Source organism: Anabrus simplex, chromosome 1, assembly GCF_040414725.1.
Source record: "Anabrus simplex isolate iqAnaSimp1 chromosome 1, ASM4041472v1, whole genome shotgun sequence".
Lineage (NCBI taxonomy): Eukaryota > Metazoa > Arthropoda > Insecta > Orthoptera > Tettigoniidae > Anabrus > Anabrus simplex.
In genome coordinates, this window is record NC_090265.1 from 1,137,272,562 (window position 1) to 1,137,294,240 (window position 21,679).

Here is a 21,679-nt window from a genome sequence, read left to right on the forward strand (position 1 = left end):
ACGTAACACGACCTAATAGGTTGAAAGTTGGTTTTGATTACAATGTGGTCGTGAAAATTCAATATTCACCATGGGTTTATCTCTGGTTGTTACCATAATGTGTCATACACCATGGGTCCACATTACCTATGATTAGTAGCACTGTGTGAGCAACATCACGAGTACACGTTGCCCGTGATTAGTTCCACATAGTGAGGGACACCACGGGAATACTGGCGCCCGTCCCGCTATGGGTCTGCGTTGCTTGTGAGTAGTACTATTTTGTATGAAACACCATGGGTTTGTTACACCTGTGAGAGATGCCATTGTGTGCGACATACGATAGGTCTACATTTCCTGTGATTAGTACTACCATTAGAGAAATGCCTTGAGTCTACGTTATCTGTGATTAGTACCACTATAGGAATAACAACATGGTTCTACCTCCCAGTGATTAATACCATTATGAGGGGCCAGCAACCTGGATTTTTGGACCCCTTTAGATAATAATGCACCATCCCAGTAATTTAGGCTTTGTGAATTTGATCCACCGATTGTTTTTGTTTCATTATTGTTCTTTCATAATTTGTTTTTGATTCTAGTCAGTGGGTAAATTTTGTTTTAATTTTAATTTCGTTCACCTCGTACCATTAGGGACTGATGACCTAGCTGTTAGGCCCCTTTAAACAACAATCATCATCATCATCATCATCATTGCTCTTCATGACAACTGACTAGTTCTAGGACATGATGAAGTCAAACTTGGACCTGAAAAATGTTATTTAATGCCTTTGTTTAGCTACAAGTAGAACAGGATAGTTAAACTGTATAACATCCTCCCCTTGCGGAGGTGATAGACTAACACCCAAATTATTCTCTGCTTGTCGTAAGAGGCGACTGAAAGGGGCCTCAGGGTCTATTAGCTTGGGAGCGTGGGTTAGCGACCACAAGGCCCTTAGTTCAACAATAATAAAGGTGTTTTAATTTGTTCCACCTATTCAATACTTATATTTTCACTTATAGTGGTTACATAAACAGATTCTTAGTTACATGGGACATGTTTCGCCCTCAATTAAGGGCATCTTCAGCCTAAACACAATAATCATCAATACAACTAAATTAAAAGTGGAAGTTAAAAGTTTAGTCAGTTATTAAAATTCGGAACATAAAAATATGAAAAGTGATGCAATATATAAAGATGTTAATGGAAAACTGTCTTATGATTAAACTATAATCTTGTCGGAGACTAAAACTTCTTCTATTAAAATTCTAATTAAAAACAGTTCATATAAAATATTAGTGGAAAACCAAAGTGGTAATAATATAAAGCCAACGACATGAGGGCGTGAACACAAGCATAAACTTGATTGTCATGAATACTATCTTTCCAAGGCCGCTGATGAAATTCGTCAGCAAGTGAGACAGAAGAATCTGTTGAAAAATTGTAAGTGGCCCTTAGCACCGGTAGGTAATAAAAATGGCTGAAACCTTGCCAGAAAATGTCAGTAGATGCAGAAATAATGTTTCCTGTAAGAAAAGGAAAAGAAGACATAAATTGAACGTAAGGAGAGAATTCGATTTACATAAAATTGAAACAGATGAGGACTTACATGTAAGTGGAAGTTATTTGTTATCTACTGTTGTGTTGATTGTTGCCCGTCTGTTGGCTCTGAGTCTGGTGTTGTAACAGTGCTGCAGAGGCGGCAGTGAACTCGGAGGGGAAGGAATAGGGGAGTGCGGAAGGGAGGAGAGGATGGGTGGAGTCAGTTGTGACGAGGCTGACAAAGGGGCGGAGTCAACCGTATTGCTAGAAGTAGGCCTAATATCTGTGGGTATGGGAGGAGTATTAGAGTTTGAAGAATTAAATATATTAGGTATCCTAAATTTATTTGAACTGACTGACTTTAATAATTTCGGCATTAATTCGTGCAACATACTTTTATTGTCCGTGGTTTCATTAAGATTCTGTTGCTTATTGTACGTCTGATCTAAATAGATGTATAAACTTTCTAATTTGTTCAGCATTCTCCCTTTTTTTTTTTCCTGACAAGGTTTCAGCCATTTTTATTACTTACCGGTGCTAAGGGCCACTTACAATTTTTCAACAGATGCTTCTGTCTCACTTGCTGACGAATATCATCAGCGGCCTTGGAAAGATTGTATTCATGACAATCAAGTTTATGCTTGTGTTCACGCCCTCATGTCATTGGCTTTGTATTATTACCACTTTGGTTTTCCACTAATATTTTATATGAAGTGTTTTTAAATAGAATTTTAATAGAAGTTGTTTTAGTCTCCGACAAGATTATAGTTTATTCATAAGACAGTTTTCCATTAACATCTTTATATATTGCATCACTTTTCACATTTTTATGTTCCGAATTTTAATAACTGACTAAACTTTTAACTTTCACTTTTAATTTAGTTGTATTGTTGATGATTGTGTTTAGGCTGAAGATGCCCTTAATTGAGGGCCAAACATGTCCCATGTAACTAAGAATCTGTTTATGTAACCACTATAAGTTAAAATATAAGTATTGAATAGGTGGAACAAATTAAAACACCTTTATTATTGTTGAACTGTAAAAATTTTCAATACGGTCCTAAAATGAGGTTTATAACATGTAACACAAGGCCCTTAGCCGAGTCCTGGGATTGCTTCCACCTGTGCCAGGCTCCTCACTTTCATCTATCATATCCGACCTACCTTGGTCAATTCTAGTTATTTTCTGGGCCTGACGGTATTATGTATAGAAGCCTAGGGAGTCTTTCATTTTCACACCCTTCAAGGCTCTCTTTCTTTGGCCAATACCTTCAAAGTGTCTCTGACCCCATCCATTTTTCCCCCTCTGATTAATGTACTAGAGGTTGGTTGCCCAGTTCTACTTCCTCTTAAAACAATAATCACCACCATTATTTAACATCTATAAAGGTAAGGTTCCAAGCAAGTGTACAAGTATATAGATTATGAAGGAGGATCGGAAAGTACACAATGATAGGTCAGTTTGAGAAGTGGAAGCCACAGGAAGGAAAATACAAAAGGATAATGGCAAACTTCACTAATGCGCTCTCTCTCTCTCTCTCTCTCACTCTCTCTCTTTCTCCCCCCTCTCTCCTCCACAAGTTTTTATCAGTTCATTGAGCATGTTGGCAGCGCTGTTCAGATCATGTAGTGTTACTGTAGCTTGCATTTGGGAGAAGGTGGGTTGAATCCCCTTTCTCAGCAGTCCTGAATATGGTTTCCTATTGTATCCTGTTTTTGCACTAGGCAAAGTAAGGGTGTGGTAACTTCACTTCCATACTACAGTCTATCTCACCGGGTTTGAGTCGAATAAAACAATTGCAAGCATGTGTATTCTGAACTACTACCTGTTCCAAAACATTTCCTGTTTGTTCATTAGACTGTTTTGCCTTAGCAATAATCCTCATTATTATGTTTTTTAAAAATCACAGAGGAGTTAGAATCATTTGTATTTCTGCTTTGAGGTTTGAAATTGAGAGATTGAAGGGAAGAACATCGTAATGTTTAGTCATACACAAATATCATGCCAGCCACAATGCGCCTGATCAGATATACAAACTCATTGAAATGTCTGGCTCCATGGCTAAATGGTTAGCGTGCTGGCCTTTGGTCACAGGAGTCCTGGGTTCGATTCCTGGCAGAGTCGGGAATTTTTACCATCATTGATTAATTTCTCTGGCACAGGGGCTGGGTGTATGCGTCGTCTTCATCGTTTCATCTTCATCACGACGTGTAGGTCACCTATGGGCGTCAAATCAGAAGACCTGCACCTGGCGAGCCGAACATGTCCTCGGACACTCCTGGCACTAAAAGCCATTTTTTTTTTCATTGAAATAACAGTTGCCTCTTTGAACAGAAACATAATAAAACAAATAAAAGAAAGAAGTTGATCATGCATTAATGGTAAAAGTAAGACTCACAATTTATTCGCTGTCCTGCAGTTGTTCTATTTCTTCCATTCAACATCAAGAATTTCATTGTTTGGTCCATATTGAATCGAGATTCACAAATTACAAAATTTGAAAAGGTGGACTCTCATACCTCAAATTTTTACCTTCTGGATTTCTTCCATGCCAGTGTTGTCATCATCATCTGCATCATCAGCCAAGTTGATAACAAACCATTCATGGACTTCCTCTGCAATGCCATCCAGCTTGCACATATTAGCTTTCTCCACAATAATAACATGTTGCGAGTTCGAACCCCACTGTCGGCAGCTGTGAAGATGGTTTTCCGTGGTGCCCCATTTTCATACCAGGCTGTACCTTAATTAAAGCCATGGCCTCTTCCCACTCATAGCCTTTCTCTAGCCTATCGTCGCCATAAGACCTATCTGTGTCTGTGCGATGTAAAGCCAATTCATTCTGTGTGTAGATTTTAAAGGCATCATAAATACATTTTTGCAATTTGTTGTAATTGAGTATTCTTGGATAATATACCCACCTGACTTTTATGCCCATATTCTAGATTTTACTCCAGACAGGCCATAGCACTTTTCCATTACTACCAGCATTGGTGCTGTTCTTAACAGCTTGTAAAAGGAATTCTTGAAATCTCTTTCACTAAGGAAGATGACTCTGAAAAGCTTGAATGATAATGTTTTAATTATCCTACCTTGCAAGTTACAGTTCTCCATCTGTTTCCTGAACTTATTCATCTCTTGTTTCTGTTTGGTTATCACTGTCATATTTTATGAGGCTGTTGACCTCTCATATTTTTCCTTCTTTTGGTCCATCTGTTCTCAACATGTGGAACTAATAACTTGATCCTATACCATAATGGTTTCCTCAGGTCGGAAAGTAGGATTTGTTGTAGTTAATCACCACTTTCAGAAACGTAATCATCTAAAACAGTGGTTCTCAAACTAGTACATGTATCCCTAGGGGTGTGCCTGAGACTTTAATTGGGGTACATGAGCTACCTTCAGGGCAAAAATGATGAAACATTGAAATGTGGAAATAATTAAGAACAATGTTGTATATATGGAGCGACGCTTCGCTTGAAAGTTTTGCATAGACTGTAACACATCAGAAAACTGTGTCACGACATGTAGGCACACCTATCACATTGAACTTTCGATGGTTCGTAATGTCTGAATTCCAGAATTAAGATTGAACAGGTTTTTGTTTTGTTTTGTTGTTGTTGTTGTTGTTGTTATGGTTTATATTTTATATTCCGGCTAATTTAGCATTTTGTGAAACTTTCATACAAACAGGGTGTTTTCTGTTGCTTTTTTATTGCCGTGCTGAGTGGTTCAGATGGTTGAGGCACTGGGCTTCTGATCCCAAATGGTCCCAGGTTCGATCCTTACTCAGTCCGGTGGTATTTGAAGGTGCCCGAATACGTCAGTCTCATGTCGTAGATTTATTGGCACGTAAAAGAACAAAAACCTCTTGCATGCAAGGTTTACTAAAGACCATCTCAAGGATCGAACAGTGTAACACTCAGAAGTGACAGTCCATCGCTGTTAATTACTGTCTGGTTTACCGGTGCATCGTTACTTCTCCGCCTACCTTTGACTAATGTGCATAAACACGCTAGACTGCAATGGTGTCTGGAACGACGTCACTGGGGACAGGAATGGCAGCAGATTTTGGTTTTGGAGGAAGTCAGGTTCTGTTATTTTGAAAATGATGGCCGCATTTTGGTTCGCCGCAGACAGGGGGAGAGGCATCACATTGACTGCATTCGCACAAGACATACAGTGCCAACTCAAGGCTTTGTGGTGTGGAGTGCTATTGGGTTCAACCACAAATCACAGTTGGTGCATGTCCATGGCACTGTAACCAGTTTGACATACATGAATGACATCGTGCGACCCGTAGCCACACCCTTTCTGCACGACACCCCAGACGCCATATTTCAGCAGGACAATGTGCGACCACGTGTTGCTGCATGAACATGTGCCTTCTTTTTGTCACAGAATGTCAGACTGTTGTCCTGGCCTGCCCGATCACCAGACTTGTTGTCAATCGAAAATGTTTGGTATATGGTGAAACGACAGGTGCGGTGCTGTGACCCAATGCCAACCACCAAAGATGAACTGTGGAACCAGGTAAATGCAGCGTGGATGGCTATACCCCAGGACGCCATTCGCGCCTTATACGCGTCGATGCCATCACGCATGGAACAAGTTATCACATGCTGAACGTAGGTGACTGGAATGCTCATAGTTTCTGCGGAGCATACTAATGGACATGTCCTGTGAAGTGGAATATGAAGAAATGTGGTATTACAGAAGAATGCTGAAGGTGAGATGGATAGATCGAATCACGAATGAAGAGATACTGAATCGAATTGGGGAGAGGGGATCGATTTGGCTAAATTTGACGAGAAGAAGAGATAGAATGATAGGACACATCTTATGACAACCTGGACTTCTTCAGTTGGTTTTTGAGGGAAGTGTAGGTGGTAAGAATGGTAGGGGTAGACCAAGGTATGAATATGACAAGCAGATTAGAGCAGATGTAGAATGCAATAGTTACGTAGAAATCAAAAGGTTAGCACAGGATTGGCTGGCATGGAGAGCTGCATCAAACCAGTCTATGGACTGATGACTCAAACATCATCTCTAGTGTTTCAAGGTGTTCTGTTTTATGAACATGTGTGTACATACATACATTGCCATTACTTAATAAATCCTGAAAGAGTATCATACTAACTATATATATATATATATATATAGTTGATTAGGTCTGTTTTGAGCACGTTTTAGGCCATGTTTGAAAACCAGTGGTTTTAGCATTTTACTAGTAGATTGTCCTTATATTGTGCTATAAGATGAATGGGGTCATGTTACTATTATTCATTCTCTTTTTTACCTTGACTGGAATTAGAATTTCAGAGATTGTATTTGCCTTATTTTCTATTTATTCTATAGGTTCAGTGGAACTTGTTCAGTGCCACAAGTATGGTGACTGATGGCAGTACAGAGAGCAAAGCATCACGCATCTATTGCCCTTGGCCAGAAATAGAAGATATCTACCGCAAGTTTGGACCCCAGGATGAGTTCTCCATGAAGCCAAGATTTTATAGCCTAACAGTTGCAGAGATCAACAATCAAGATACTCCCAAACTGGATGGTCTAGTATGTACACGATCTCTTCTTATTACCTTCTTTTATTACTTGCTCTCTTTGTCGTCTTTTTGTGAAATTCTAAGTTACTGTTGTGTTATGAATCCTATGTGGGAAATCTTGAAAAAGCTTGGAAACCAGCACATGTTTTTGAAAAATATTATAGTGGGCATTTTAAAAGATACGGTGACAATTTTTAAATCATTTTTTATAATACTACTACTAAATGATAAATCCTTTAGGGCCAATTGCAGAAACTGTGTTTAGACGATGTTTACGGTTAAACAATTATTGCTGCCGCGTTGCAAAGATGTTATTTATCACTTACACAGTCTAAAACCAACATTCAGCCAGCAATGATTAAACACTGCCGAGAACTCTGTTTAACTTTAAATTTTTGGATTGAATCGCAATCAGAGGTTATTTACCATTAAAAAAATATGATTTGTATTATCATATTGAGACGGTTCAGGGAAGAAAAGTCAGTCTGACGGGCCTCTCTGTGGGTTGTCTGCTGCGAAATTGCAGCAATTCTTTTGAAATATATAGGGAGGTATAGTTTAAAATACGAGTTTGTGTTTGAAGAGATAATATAAGGGGTTTTTTTTTTAGAGACTGACACAAGGAATAGGTCTGGTAACTGTCAACTTAACTACAATTCTTGCCTACTGATACAATTTATTATATTTGGGATGATTTCCGTGGAATTAAAATGTCATTTCGACTACATCCATATCAGAATAACTTGGCCCGATCAACCAGGAGGGATTGTTATATTTACTGCCAAGTATGCACTCATAATAATGACACTAAAAAGTGGGTTGTGTGTGTGGTTTCTTCTTTCTTTTGCGAATAGTTGTCGCGCTAATTCAGGCATGCTTTCGGCATCTGTGAGATAGGGAAAGGGAAGGACTAGGAAGGAAGAGCCGTGTTCATAACAGTCCCAGTATTTGCTTGGTGTAAAAATAGGGAAACTATGTAAAACAATCTTTAGGATGCGTTTCGAACCTATGATCTCCAGAAGAATGAAAGCTACATCTATATGGCCCATAGAACTCATTCGGTTACACAGTAGACCTACTATTGTTTCGTCTTCCCTTTACTGAAGCTATTCAGATTATACCCACAGTAGCAACACTATACCCTATCGCAAATTACCTGGGAGATAAGAATAACAAGTCTGGCCACGTGTGCGTTGCAGTACTAGTTACATAAACACATCAGTCAAGAAACCGCGAGATCGATAACCAGTTCAAATAATCTGTAACTAACATGTTATAATAAGAATAAAACATTTATACAATCACCAGAATGAATCAAGGTGATATTCAATACAATTCTAAAGATTAATGTACTCAATATCACCTGCGGAAGAAAGATAGGTTACTCAATTCCCTCCATGTCGTCATCATCGTTGTCGGAGGCGTTCACATTTATCACTATCCGTTCAATGGCATCGTCTACTAATTGGTCTATATCCCACCTTCATATTTCTTCTGTCTCGACTTGTTTTACATACGTTTTCCAACGTTGAGTGCTCACTAGTTCAATCCTTTCCAACAGCAATTTTCTTACTTCCGGAAGGGTAAAAATTTTGTTCCTAGCCACATGGCCCTTAACTTGGCTCCACACACTTTCAATTGGATCGAAAGAATAATGGTGCAGCGGTAACCTTAAAACTTGCCTTCCCGATCGCAGTGCGATTTCATCTACTCGACACTTGCACACAAGTCCTTAATATGCTGTAGGATGACATTAAAAAGTGGCAGCTACTAACTTCATCACATTTTTGAGAGTACTACCAGGATTTGCGTCACTAAACTTCTTAAAAACCTTGAACACACTGTTTTTCTCCAATTCTCAATACTTTTCCCTTCTTATGCTTTACGTGAGAAGGGCTGGGCTCACCCATCTTCACTCCACACGGAACTTTAAATAAAAACATAAATTAAGATAGAAGTAAATCCTAAATACCAAGATAAAGACTGACTACCAACTTAACTAATGTTATATTACTACATATTAGCACGAAAGAAACTCTTAATAATATGCAAAGTCACTAGCGTGCCAGTAACACCCAGAACACAGCAGTAAACAGAAAGCACATGGGTTGTATGTTAGCGAAATGATCCGCTATCAGATACTGCTGTTTTTTTTTTTTTTTTTTTTTTCATGGCCCCTCCAAAAACGGAGAATCGAGGTTCCACTGTATTGTAATGTTCATCTTGTGGTGTTGGCCTGTTTACATTGCTACTTACAGTAGATGTAAATATTGCCCAAGTCCCCTAAACTGTTTGTGGCATTGCCTGCCTTACTAATAGGCACATGCAAAAGTCTCCTAGGACGTAATCGCCTGTTTCAGGTGAATCAACCAATCCCATATAAATTATAACTCCTACATATGCCCTTATTTCATCAGCGTTGGTGTCTTGCCAGGTAGTATCATCAGCACCAGTTTTTCTTTGTAAATATTCCGCATGAATATTTGTCTGTTCTGCTACTAACTCATAAAATTCTGATTCCACAAATAATTCACTGCACTAAAATCCCCCAGTTGCTATCTCATAATGATGAAGAAACATTGGAATAAACGAAACCTCTGATCTTGTTTCACTTCTGTCTTTTCTAGTATTTTTATGAGGCATATTAACGTAAAATCCATTGACTGCTATCATGATCTAACAGAAGTGAGACTTGAATAAGTGACATTTTCTTCTCTTTATTACCGCTGTATTTTATTCGCATGCTTGAATAATTTCTATTTTTGTAAATAATCTAGAAGATTACTGGTGTATGTCAGTGACGATCATTAAATTATGGAATTTTGGACTCCATCCTAAATTAAAGTGATAGAACTTTAACTAATACCATATCAAAAGTAAAGTTTAGAGGAGAGGTTTCTGAACCATTTTTGATGAAAACATGTTTAAGACAACGAGACCATTTATCACCATTACTATTTAATTGTGCATTAGAATTTTTTTTTTTTTTTTTTTTTGCTAGTGGCTTTATGTTGCACCGACAGATAGGTCTTATGGCAATGACGGGATAGGAAAGGGCTGGGAGTTGGAAGGAAGAGGCCGTAGCCTTAATTAAGGTACAGCTCAGCATTTGCCTGGTGTGAAAATGGGAAACCACGGAAAACCATCTTCAGGACTGCCGGCAGTGGAATTCGAACCCACTATCTCCAGGATGCAAGCTCACAGTTGCGCGCCCCTAACCGCATGGCTAACTCGCCCGGTGCAGTAGAATTTATAACAAGGGAATTGTACAAGGTCAACCCAAAGAACATAAAAGTTGGAAGCTCCAATGTTTCTGTTTAGGATTTGCTGATGACCTTGCTCTGATTGTCCAACAGTATTCAGGAAACTCGGCATCAAATTAAATCTCTACTGGAAATAGCACAAAAATAGGTCTTACAATATCCTTCAATAATTCTGAGATAATGTTTACACATCCCCCACTGGTAAATAAAATAATTGACGGAGAAGAAATCAAAATTCTTGATGAATTTAAGTACTTAAGAAAAATCATAACTTAATGAGATATCAGCTTGGCATAACACAATAAATAAGTTAAACAAAGCAAATTATATTACCAAGACTACATACAGTAAACAAAAAAGCTTATCGCTAGCAGCAAAATGAAGACATTATAAAACAGTCGCACAGCCAGAAATACCTTATGTTAGTAAAACCATTTTTAAAACTACCAATACCGCTAAAACAAACAAAATACTTCAGACAGAAAGAAGAATAATTAGAACATCTATATATATAAAATAAGAGTTTTGTCTGTACATTGCTCAGAATTTGAAAAGAATCGTATTTCTGTATCGGTCATGTCCACAGTAACATGAAAATGCATTTTTTACTTTTCCGTAATTTCTGTCTGTCTGTCTGTCTGTCTGTATGTATGTACACGCATCACGAGAAAACGGCTGAAGAGAATTTATTGAAAATCGGAATATAAAGTCGGGTGATGAACCGCTACAATCTAGGCTATAAATTTTTTTAATCACGCTGATTGAAATGGTAGTTTAGGGGAAGGCCTGAAATTTAATTCTCAAATATTTATGTTATTAGTGGTCCTATCTTAATGAAAACTGGTATGTAAAGTTCTAAAATAAGTTGCTACAATATAAACTATAAATAATATGTATTTACTCTGAAAGAAATGGTAGTTTAGGGGAAGGCCTAAAATGTTATTCGCAAATATTTATGTTATTAGTGGTCCTATCTTAATTAAAATAGGTATACAAAGTCGACGAATAAGTCGATACAATCTAATAATCTTATTCACGCTGAGAGAAATGGTAGTTTAGGGGAAGGCCTAAAATTTAATTATCAAATATTTGTTATTAGTTGTCCCATCGTAAATAAAATCGGTATGCAAATTCGAGGAATAAGTCACTACAATGTAGGCCATAAAGAAATTTATTCACGCTGAGCGAAATGGTAGTTTAGGGGAAGGCCCAAAATGTAATTCTCGAATATTTGTGTTATTAGTGGTCTTAGTGACAATTACTATATAAATAAAGTTACATAGTATTAAATTTCCGATCATTTATGTCTTATACATTTTAACCGTAACGGAGATATTCATGAATATGGATTTTTGTTGCTAAGATCATATCAGCGCCGTCACGAGAAAATGGGTAAACAGAATTGAATGAAAATCAGTATGTAAAGTCGGGGAATAAGGAACTACAGTCTACGCTATAATTAATTTTATAAGAGGCCTTATATTACAGAGTCGAACGAAAACTGATTGTGAAGGCCTACAATACAGAAAGCTCATAACACTGATCAACAATAACATTACATTGACCATTGTTTGTTGTGATTTGCTTTGTGTGTCCGTTGCCATTCATCTCCGATAGATGTGATTACTGCTGTATACCGAGTTTTTTAAAATCTGCTCGACGTCGCGCCGACACAGATAGGACTCATGGCGACGATGGGACACGAAAGGGCTAGGAGTGGAAAGGAAGCAGCCCCTATGTTAAATACTTTACAGCCCCAGCATTTTCCTGGTGTGAAAATTGGAGACCACGGAAAACCATCTTCAGGACTGTCGACAGTAGAGTTCAAACCCACTACCTCCCGGATCCAAGCTCACAGCTATGCGCCCCTAACCGCACAGCCAACTCACCTGGTCATACCGAGTATAACAGCCTGCCTGAAAATTGGCGGGAAGTAGCTGGGGAGTTAGGTAAATTTCTGATACTACTGATGCGTAACAAACTGGTTCATCATAGCATTCGAGCTATTCAATTCCTACTCTGAGGCACTGATTGGAATGAGCAGTGTGCATATTTAAAGGAATAATGGCAGAGAAGTGTTCACGGCTGTCTGCGGTCTGGTCATTGCAGCACTGGAACTTTGGACTGTAAGATCGGCACCGTAGTACTGTTCGTTAAAAGTGAGAAAATATGCGGTTTATTAATTTTGATTGAGTATTTTATATAACATTGCTTTTAATCACTACATTCCTTCTGACGACTTCAGGTAGGAAAAATACAAAGACAGTCTTTCTGAGAATCCCGTAGCGAAGCACGGGTACATCAGCTAGTGCATAAATAAACAGGTTACTGGACAAGGGAGAAAAGCATCAAATAGGACAGTTTATCAGGAAATTGAACCAGTATTGAGCACTATTAGGAAAGAACTTGTATCATTCTTTGGATATCTTATCAGAGCACCTGACACCAGAATTAGCAGAAGAATATTTGAAAAATTATGGAATGGCAACCTGTCTCAGTCTCATCCTTGGCTTTGACAATATGCAAGTGACTGAGGTATGAGTGATCCTAGTAATAATATTCCTTATGCAGCCAGTCCCTGTTATGAATGGTGTGAAAATATCGCTCATAGGGTCGGTTCGTGCATGCATTTCAGTGGGCTTGGCAGACTGATATGTAATAGCAACGGCTGGCTCGGTGAGGAAAGCAACGGGAAACTACCTCACTCCTCATTTCCCTAGTACGCCTCTTCAGTGACGCCTAGGCTATTTACAGCTGTTGGCGGAGTTGTAGAGGATCAAACCAGCCTTCGGGCTGAATACTAAACATACATGGAATGGGAAGACCAAGATTAAATGGATCATGGAAATTAAGAAGGATGATATAGAATTACAAATAACAATAGACGATCTCAAAACCAAACAGAAAAATTAAGATACTTCAGGACACACACACCAGGCTATAGACCAAGATTAATAAAAGGTCTAATGGGAGGGTATTTTCAACAGAACAAAGGAAGGCAGCATCTCTCAGAATGAAAAAATATTGGGTTGATAGGAAATTAAGAAATCCTGTCTATAATTGACTAGAGTGGTTCAATGTAGGTCATAAAATGTAAAATAAATAAATAAATAAATAAATAAATAAATATATATATATTTTCTTTTTTTCAGGCATGTAATTTCATCCTTGGCACCACAGACAAACTGAAGTATCCTCTCCTGGTAGATGCATTGATTGATGTGCTAAATGTAACAAACCAGTGCAGTCCTAGCATGAAGAGGTCAGAAAAGTTGAGCTTCACTGGACTGTGTGCAATACAGTATTGCTTCACTATCTGTTGGAGGTAGGAGATTTTTCTTTTAGAAATGGCAAGAAATGGAATTTAAGTCTTAGACACTTAGAAATCATTTTTACATTGTCTTATACATAATTGAAAATTGAAGGTTAGGAAGGAGGATAAGACATACAAGATTAATCATAATTCCACAATGAGAGAGCACAACAGAAGGTTGAGACGAATATAAAAGGAAAAGGACAAACACATATTCACACACTGCAGTAATCATAGATGTGTGTTTCCTTCATCAGTTCCAAATCAGAAATTTTCTTTCTTGATGCAAAAGTGTAGAATAAAGAGATAGATAAATTCAAGAAAAGTTGGAGTTATAAGGTGTTAGGAAAAGGGAACATAGGGTGGAGAAAGTAACCCAGTAGGTATAATAAATAATGTAATTAGAAATATATTTATCAAAAATTGTTTTTTTAGATCTGGAAGAAGTGAATTGGTTATGTGGAGTAAGCTTATCTATAAAAAGTGAAAGTGTTAAGCTGCACCCACAGCTTACTCTAGTCTGTCATATTTAGTAGAAATGCTCCAAGAAGTGAAAATACTTCAATGAGAATGATCAATTACAGAATTTTATTTTTTATTTTTTATTGTTTTTTAGATTACTTCTCTTGCTCCCTCCGTCAACACCATACATGGATAAATTAGCTCTAGGACAAGAGATTTCATCACCTTCCTTGTTGCTGCATTCATTGGTGTGGGGTCCTCGAGCAGCTTGCAAGACATTCACTGGTTGGATGAAGGTAAAACTGATTACTGTAGTGATTTATTGTATTGTAATCTATTTCTGAATGCGACAATGTAAAATTAATTTTCATGGAGTATTTTGATTCCTATACCATATACAGTACATGCCTTTGCTGGCAGGACCTAGTGTTCACAGTGCACTATGTCTTCTGGTATATGTTAGAGCAATTTTGTTACTTTCATTGACCTGTCTTGTCTTACCCTTGGCTTTGACAATATGAAAGTGACTGAGGTATGAGCAATGCTAGTAATGACATTCCTTATGCAGCCAGTCCTTGCTATGCATGGTGTGAAAACTTTGCTCATAGGGTCGGATGATGCATCCATTTCAGTGGACTTGGCAGACAGATATGTAAAAGCAACTTCTGGCTCGGTGAGGAAAGCAACGGGAAACTATACCTCACTCCTCATTTCCTTAGTACGCCTTTTCATTGATTCCTAGGCCACCTATGACAGCGGATGGTGGAGCTGTAGAGGATCCAACCAGAGGGCTGAGCTCCGCCATTGAATAATTCCTGCACCCTAACTTTAGGAAAGGAAATTTAGAATAAGTTTTTTTTAAATTACTAGCTTTGTTAAATATTGATACAGTAGAAGCCTGTAATAGCAAGAATCCATAACGGTGAAAAGTTTGTTACGTAGATTGTTATTGTATCCAATTGTTCATAAGCTGGAAAAGATACGAATGAACGTATGAAATGATAGGCCTAATCATTTAGTTAATAACTTACGTTTTTGCAGATGAGTTCCACGCTGTGGCTTATTTGTTAGTTGTTTTCTAATTCTGATGCTATGTGAACGTGCATGTTCAATTTTGTTCTTAAGAATAAAAGTAGTATTGTTCCTTAGGTTTCTGTGGCAAAAGTTTCATTTTTATTACTCAGTGTCACATAACCTAACGTGCATTTGTCATGAAAACATACCTCAGGTCCCAGTAGAGAAATGATCACCTTTTTGCTAAAAATTAACATGGGAACATTCTTTCTGAAATAATAAAGAGATGAAAGACTATATAACCTAACTTCTGAAATCGGTGATGAATGCTGCCGTATCTTGAAAGTCTCATTCTTACGTCATTTCACTACCTTTAAACTATAAATCCAACCATAACCCAACTCACTCCCTGCCAACAATGACACATACCTACAATACGAGAAGCAGAGATAAAGCAACTGTTCAGACCACCTCACACAAGCAACACAACAGGACCTCCTCCTAACGTCTAAAGGGTAAGTTTCAGGAACGTTAAATCTACTAACTAATAAATCATCCTAATATAGCACTCGCACACTTTTTTGTTTTATTCCACAAACACATCCACCAGCCACACACTACATCCAGAATCCAGTGAACTGCTCTTCAACCTTACACTGAATAACCTCAAAAAAGCTCCACATCAAAACAACATACAACAAGTTTATACGGTCATGTATTAATCCGTTATCTAACAAATCTTGATCAAACTCTCCAACAGCATTCTTGCCATTCCATTATAAGGCACCTAAATATTGATGCTCATTCTTCTAAGAAGTGATGCTGATCTATAGAATATTTAGACCTCCCCAAAAAACCATATATGCTGAACATGTTTCAATGTCCTACAAATATAAAAGGAATATTTAAATGCTATGACTTCAATAAACTACAATGCCATCCCAGTATCAGCATTTTCTCCATTTAACAGGATATGAGTAAGACATCCCACTGAATCTTCAAGACAAGTTCGATCAGTTCAGTTCCTAAATGTACCATAAGTTTGAATATATTATGTATATTGTGTAAACATAGTTTTTAAGAATAGTTCTAGCACATGTTAACATTCAGTAGTTGTAAAAATGTACAGATGATTAATCCCAATTGCATCAAGCTGTTCTCATTACTGACATTATGAAAGTTAACAGTCAATATATTTCCATTAAATGTGAACAAGAGTAGAACGTCACATTAGACCTTTAAAACATGGATGGCTTGATCGCTCCTTTGCACTGTTATATAAATAATATTGACTAGGATTAATCCTAAAATAGCATCCACTTAGAGCGTTGACTTGGAGATAGAATTAATGGTTGACAATGCCTGCAATGCCAGGCGGAACATGTACCATACTCATACTTAATGTAATGACATTGTTATAGTCATAAAGACTCAACCAGTATTGAATAGGTGGTTTCAATAAATTAATGTTTAACATTAAAAATTCAACTTCAGTATGGTCAATATGAAAATAATCACTTGTAATTTCACTACCTGGTATCAAAATTAAGTGATCGTTTCCTTCAGCCTTTCATATTTAAGGAGTTAACACCTGGTATCAGCCTCATTATATACACACTTATTGTGAAAACATGTTCTTCCCCTTTTTTCGAACTTGCATATTTGTTTGGAATTGCGAGTCGATGGGTAATGATTAATTGTATTCCATATAAATGCTGCTATGTATTAATATTGATGATGGAAAAGGCAATGCGTGCTAAATCATTTGTATTAATGGAAGATACATGAAAGGTTTCTTGTTGTAACTGAAGTATATTACACAGTTTAATATAGAATTTTTGAGCAGCATAGAAGAAACTGATATATATGTTGATTCCCATAGGGAATCTGAAATATTTGTCCCGAATGAGTAAATTTATAATACCAATATAAATGATCCGTTACTGGACATTATAAATTTCCCAGCTAACTCATTCCTGGTTGCCAGCGTTTCGCCCTAGTGTGCTAAGTTGGGCTCATTAGTTGGTAAATAGCACACCCACCAAGACGCATGGCTAGTGCATACCGTGGAGGCCACTGCATAGGCTACTTTAAGCCACCAGCAGTGCCAATACACTATGAGACAATTTGTTTCATTACCAGAAATTGATGCCTGGCTAGCCATCAGATGATATAGATGTTGATTCCCACAGGGAATTTGAATATTTCAGGAAATCTGAATATAGCCGTGCTATTTACCAACTGATGAGCCCAACTTAACGCACTAGGGCAAAACGCTGGCAACTAGGAATGAGTTAGCCGGAAAATTTATGATGTCCAATAGCGGACCATTTACATTGGTATAGAAGAAACTGTTGTTACCATGGGGCTCACTATATGCTGTACTCGCTATAGCAGACTGCTACTACTACTAATACTACTACTACTTTCAACTGATACCATTTCACTCATGACTGCATATCCCTTTCAGACCGGAAAGAAAACTGGAGGTGTGAATTTTTGTTTGTACGTCAAGAACTGACTAAACTGCTCCTCAATACACAAATTAATAGTTTATTTTACAAAATAAAAACTAACATCCGAAAAACAGGACCCACACAATTGTGCGTATCAAAATTCAAAACCTCGTATCACGTACGATGGTGTAGCTTCAAAATTTACATTCACTAACCAATGTACACACTTCATTGAATATATTCCGGTATTCAGTAAAGCTTCTAGATGAATATAAACGCAGTAAATAAATACTTACTTTTGGCACTACTGCTTCCTGCCATCTCGCCGATCAACTGTGCTTTTTAAACTCTTTTTCCTTCGCCCTGGCGGTCAAGCGCATACTAGAATCAATTGAAATACACGCCACGTGTCCTGCACAATCACTGCAGTCTGGTGTAGCGCCGAAAAAACATCAAATACGGTCAGGGATAACGAAAATACGAACCCGCACAATTGTGCGTACTCGGTCTGAAAGGGATATCCAAACTGTATAAGTCGGATGTTTACATATCCTGTTCTTGATTTCTGGAAGCTCTGCTTTTTGTCTGCGAAATGCACGGTGGATACTACTTGTCTGTTCAAGAGGAGTCATATTTTTTCCCCAATCATGTACTAAACTCTTTGCCTCGTCTTACTTTCTTCCCGCTGCATGAGAGTTCTTAAGGCGCGAACAAACTATAATGAGAGCTCACATTGAGCACCTTAAACTGACGTCACGTGAACAACACAACATGTACGCAGCATGCTTCTTGGTTAGAGCAGGAACGGATTTGCCAATTGAATTGGTAGGAAAAAGCACCAACTTTCAGGTTTCTATAAGTTAGGAATACTGTAATGACCTTGACGCAAGTAATACCCATACCCGCCCTAAATTTCTGCCGTCAGGTTTGGAAAAATATGTCCATATTATTTGCGTATATACAGTAATTTTAACAGTATAAGAGAAAAATAATTAACTTTGTTTTGAATGCTAACGTTGCACATGTACTAGAAGAGGACATTACATCATCATAACTTAAGATGAATACAAGATTTATTGTTCCACCTTCTCAGTACTTAAAATCATACGACGTTTAACAAAACATCACAATATGATAGTGTCAGGTACTAGTTTCGGTCCATATCCCGGACCACCACAGCCAAGCCAAAATTGCAGGTAAGACATAAATTAATATGGATGAACATGAGGATGGATGGTAGTGGAATGACATACAAGTAAAAACCTTATACATAAGTTACAATAGATATGATCAGAGTGTTAAAATTAACAAATGTATAAAATAATTGTGATGTTGTTCAAAATTTCTTGATGCCAGAGTCTAGGTTGACGGTTGGACTCATGTTGCACATTTGAATTCAAGTGAAGTCTTAGTTTTCTGGAAAGTTCTGAGGGCAAGTTCCACGATGGCGCAGAGGGAATTGTCCAATATGACCAATATAGACTTGATGAATTGAGAAAGCTGGACTTGTTCTATGTAGCTTAAGCAAATGCTGTGTTTAAAGGAAGTCTCAATTCAGTCAGAACCCAAAGAACCTGAAGAACAAAATTAGAATTAACTCGGAAAATCTGATAGAGAAATTACTAAGGGGGAGAGAGGGAGAGAGAGAGTGAGTGTGTGTGTGTGTGTGTGAAATAACAAGTACTCACCTTGCACTTATTTTGAACGAGCTATTGGAAGGAGTGCAACAGACAGAGTGAGCGTCACGCAGCGTAGATCAGCAAGAGAGGAGAAGAGATGCAGATGTCTTTTACCTGCAATTTTGGCTTGGCTGATGATGGTCCGGGATATGGATCGAAACTAGTACCTGACACTATCATATTGTAATGTTTTGTTAAACATTGTATGATTTTAAGTATTGAGAAGGTGGAACAATAAATCTTGTATTCATTTTAAGTTATGTCTTAACTCAATATGGAACCCAACCATGAAGTTTATTACTTTAAATTACATCATCAGCCAGGGAGGAATAAGACATTTACAGTTTATCATGTATAAGTTTTGCAGTCTTGATTTGGTTGTCTGTTATTCTCTTCTTCTTTTTTCCTGTTATGTAATTTGACTTATCTGTATTCATCCTTTCTTTTATGACCTCTTCATACAGCTTGTACCTAATTTTCTAGGACTGTCTTGTGAAGCAAGGCATGTATACCCAGTATGCTGAAACACTGCTGAAAAACGTTGCTAAAACTGTGAACAATATACAGTATGATGTAACTGTAGCAAAATACTGCATCACTGCATTTCGACCTCAAATGCAAAAGCCAGGTAAGCAAAATAATGACATTCATTCAGTGCTAGTAGTGAACCATTTGAAGAGAAATGAAAGAAATTATCGTAAATAAAATTGGTGCCCCTTTGTATAGTTCTGTTTTTGAAGGAATAAGTATTTACTTGTGTCCATCACTGTGGTCTAGTGGTTTCATTGTACTTATTTTGTATCTCATAAAGCTTGAGACATGGTGGAGGAAGAGAGACAGAAGGTTTGATTGCCACTTAAATACACACCCCCATTCAAGTGAAAAAAAAAAAGTGCAAAGTAGTTTCATTGGAATTTAGCTAATACAGAATGCAAATAATGTTAAGAAAGTGTATTTTTTCACTTTTCTAAATGATCTGTTTGTACATCTATGCCTTGTTTTGTAGGATTGTCTGGTTAAGCAAGGCATGTGTACTCAAATCAATACATGGTCATGAAGAAATTCAAAAGAGGGGTGTTCTGTTCACTAGCTAGAACAGGCAGTGCACAAATACAGTCCTGCCTGTGCAGCATTTTCTTGTGAATGGTGCGGTTGTGATTGGTATATGTGTGTTTTTTTAATTGGTGTCTGAGTGAAACTAATAAAGTCTAGTAGGTATTAAATATAATATTTTGTGTTAGGTTTACTTTTTCAAAGTAATCTTGTAAAGCGTTGTGTATTGTGGTTCAACGTGAGATAGCGAATGTTTTTCCAAATACCAGTAGCACCATATCGTGAGAATGTGTTTATGTTGAGCCTCAAGATAGTGTGTGAGAAGATTAAACGAGTTGATAAGATTACAAGTGATGAGATAATTAAGTTGGTGGGAGGAAAATAATTTTGGAAAATTTAACCTGTAGAAGGAAAATTGCTAAGGCACATCTTGAAACACTCAGGACTTCTTTAGTTGGTTTCATAGGAAAGTGTAAATGGTAGGGATGACAGGTAGAGACCAGGTTCTGCAAATGACAACAGATTAGACTAGTTGTAGAATGCAGTACAGTGGAAACTTGAGTATACGTTCCTCGAAGTAGCGTTTTACTGGATCATTTGTTCAAATTACACAGTCCTGCAAACATCCTAAATGAATCATATTTTAAAAATCCTGCATTATCCATTTGTTGAAGAAACTATTTTCCGCATCAACCGTCCAGAAATTTCGGTCCCATCAATGCTAAATTCTCGAATCAAACGCTTTTCAACATGCGCAGAATTGAATCTAATGAATTTGAGAACTCTTGAAAACCGATATTTGGTCTCGAAACCATATTCTTGAGTACAACATAACATAACCTTTAAAAGTTGAGTAAGCCTAATAGTAATTTATGCGGAACAAGACTGACAAAAACGTAGTATATGTACTGGTGACCAAATAACTAGAATGAAAGGGCCTGTGGATCTTTGCGTTTATATCCCCTCATTGTGGTATTTAGAGCAAGTACTGGAAAAGTAATCTCTTGTCAACTTGTTTAAAGGATCATCTTCGCATCACATTTGCCTGTTGATAAACTTAACCATCATATATATTTGATCCGTATTGACTTGTCTGAATCTATTAAAGAAACTATTTAAAATAATTTGTTGGGTCCACCCTGTCAGTACACTTTTAATGATTGAAAATTATTTTTTTAATGCATGTTTCAGGAAAAATATCCATTCCCTTCATCAGTGATGTCAATTCAAGTATTCCTTTAACATACTAGTGTTAGAGAATGGTGAATGTATGTAGGAAATTCATATTAAGAGGGGGATCAACCTTATCTAGGCCCTGAAGTGTAGCAAAGGTGCACATTTTTTGTAATTTTGGGATTCCT

The 21,679-nt window shown here is 37.4% G+C and overlaps 1 protein-coding gene across 1 annotated transcript in view; it reads left to right on the plus strand.

Moving 5' to 3' along the window:
* The window catches only part of poe (E3 ubiquitin-protein ligase-like protein poe), a 797,274-nt gene that overhangs the window by 171,877 nt on the left and 603,718 nt on the right, over positions 1 to 21,679 (plus strand). The window contains exons 16-19 of the mRNA XM_067137373.2: positions 6,882 to 7,088; positions 13,494 to 13,666; positions 14,271 to 14,412; positions 19,749 to 19,893. Coding sequence (XP_066993474.2) covers positions 6,882 to 7,088; positions 13,494 to 13,666; positions 14,271 to 14,412; positions 19,749 to 19,893 — 667 coding nt within the window. The remainder of the gene's footprint in view (positions 1 to 6,881; positions 7,089 to 13,493; positions 13,667 to 14,270; positions 14,413 to 19,748; positions 19,894 to 21,679) is intronic.